The sequence below is a fragment of the Acanthisitta chloris genome, unplaced genomic scaffold, assembly GCF_000695815.1.
Source record: "Acanthisitta chloris isolate BGI_N310 unplaced genomic scaffold, ASM69581v1 scaffold33302, whole genome shotgun sequence".
Taxonomy (NCBI): domain Eukaryota; kingdom Metazoa; phylum Chordata; class Aves; order Passeriformes; family Acanthisittidae; genus Acanthisitta; species Acanthisitta chloris.
This window is the reverse complement of record NW_008661595.1, coordinates 7630-9647: the sequence shown is the minus strand read 5'-3', so window position 1 is coordinate 9647 and position 2018 is coordinate 7630. Positions and strand designations below refer to the sequence as shown.

At 42.4% G+C, this 2018-nt stretch overlaps 1 protein-coding gene across 1 annotated transcript in view; it reads right to left on the bottom strand.

Annotated features, from left to right (window-relative positions):
- Positions 1 to 343: 343 nt before the first annotated feature.
- UTP6 (UTP6, small subunit (SSU) processome component, homolog (yeast)) overlaps positions 344 to 2018 on the bottom strand; it is a gene marked incomplete at its 5' end in the record, with an annotated part of 9201 nt that continues 7526 nt past the window's right edge. The window contains 5 exon segments of the mRNA XM_009070290.1: positions 344 to 501; positions 1245 to 1317; positions 1603 to 1669; positions 1757 to 1813; positions 1988 to 2018. The exon segment at positions 1988 to 2018 is cut by the window's right edge and continues 49 nt beyond it. Coding sequence (XP_009068538.1) covers positions 344 to 501; positions 1245 to 1317; positions 1603 to 1669; positions 1757 to 1813; positions 1988 to 2018 — 386 coding nt within the window.

The following is a 2018-nucleotide window of genomic DNA, read 5'->3' as shown; positions in this document are numbered from 1 at the left end:
GTGACCCATCACCCCTCGTTAACTGGGTTCAGTCCCTCCCAACCAGCCCATCCTGTCCCACACTCACTGCCACCAGCACTGGGAAGCTGTTCCAGTGCCCAAGCACGCTCGGAGCGCAGAGAGATTCTCTAAGATCCACCCAGACCTCCCTGCGGCACCTCCAGCCCATTCCCAGGGTCCTGGCACCAACAGCCAAGGACAGCACTGTCTCAAAAAAATCATTTTTCACATACACACAAATGTAAAGAAGGTAAACTTTAGTAAGATCCAGGAACATATTTAACTTTGTATGAAGAAATTTTAAAAAAAGCACATTGTCATGTTGTTAACTGTTGATAGTTTTTCATAAATGTCCAGTTTGCAATAAAGTATATTTGGAAACAAAATCTTCCACCAGGTCTCCCTGCAACATCTTCATGGCTCGCCAGTGAATGCTCCCACAGTTCTCTGGTTTGCCTTGGGGATGACTTAGCTCCTCCTTGATATAATCCAGCCAGAGATCTTGAAAAGAAAAATGGAGTTCTGGTTAATTTTGACTGGGTATTACTTCACAAACATATCAAACCTAACTAGACACTCTCCTGTAAGTGCCCTTGCTGTCAGCACAATGAGGTTTACTTTGTACTACAACCCCCTAACCCCTGAGGGCCGAAAGCTTGGGATCCATTCCCAGCTCAACAGTGGTGTCTTAGGAAATAATGCAACAGTAATTGAGCTGTGTGCTTTCTTAAAAGGAACACTGCAGAAATCTTGATTACAAAAACACAAGTCCATCCTGTTCACAAACCCCAATTAACAGTGATCCACATCTCTTGCACCAGGCACTGTCCCAGCCTGATTTTGCTCAGTTGTGCTAAAGCCATCCCACTCCTGATGAAGTGAAGGGTCACTGCAGAGTGCCACACACTTCATGGCACAGCAGAAAAACTGCACTCTGCATGACAGCAAGCACCAGGGCAGAACAAACAGCTACCTTTGGAAGGGGGTGGAAATAAAAGAGGCAGCACTGAATGGATAAATAAAAAATAAAGAGAATCCCCTCACCAGTATCTGTTGAACCAAACTCCCTCAAGGCACGTTCATAGTATTCCCTCAGATGAAGCATTTTGCAGGATTCCTAACAAAGGAAGGTATTAAAAGGCCATTTATTTTGTACAGGAGGGAATCTGCAGCCTTTGGAAGGGGGTGGAAATAAAAGAGGCAGCACTGAATGGATAAATAAAAAATAAAGAGAATCCCCTCACCAGTATCTGTTGAACCAAACTCCCTCAAGGCACGTTCATAGTATTCCCTCAGATGAAGCATTTTGCAGGATTCCTAACAAAGGAAGGTATTAAAAGGCCATTTATTTTGTACAGGAGGGAATCTGCAGCTTGATTAGATTCAAGGGAAAGATGAGTCATAGTAATTACACACACACACGCACACTGCCCAAGATTAGTTACCATGGAACCTGGGTCCTATCACAGCCTGTGCATCAACTGCTGAAGACAAACACAAACTGATCACAGAATAATGCTACTACTCTGTTTCCTGCTTAAATCCAGAGCTAGAAGTGTATTTTGTATTTGCAAAGCACTCGCTGGACAGTCAGCAACTTACTTGCTTCTTTTCTATTTGGATCATCTTCCTGAAGAAGTCAAGTGACAATGGACGATTTTCACACAGGCTGAAATAGAAACATACATAAGTTTAGACTTTCAAGCCCTTTAGCATATGCCCTAGAACAATCAGGTTTGAGAATTTTAGTTGTCACCTGGTAAAGAGTCTTTTAACTTTCTTATAACCACCATTTCTGTAAGTCCAGTCAAGACTATTTGGATCATCTTCCTGAAGAAGTCAAGTGACAATGGACGATTTTCACACAGGCTGAAATAGAAACATACATAAGTTTAGACTTTCAAGCCCTTTAGCATATGCCCTAGAACAATCAGGTTTGAGAATTTTAGTTGTCACCTGGTAAAGAGTCTTTTAACTTTCTTATAACCACCATTTCTGTAAGTCCAGTCAAGATTCTT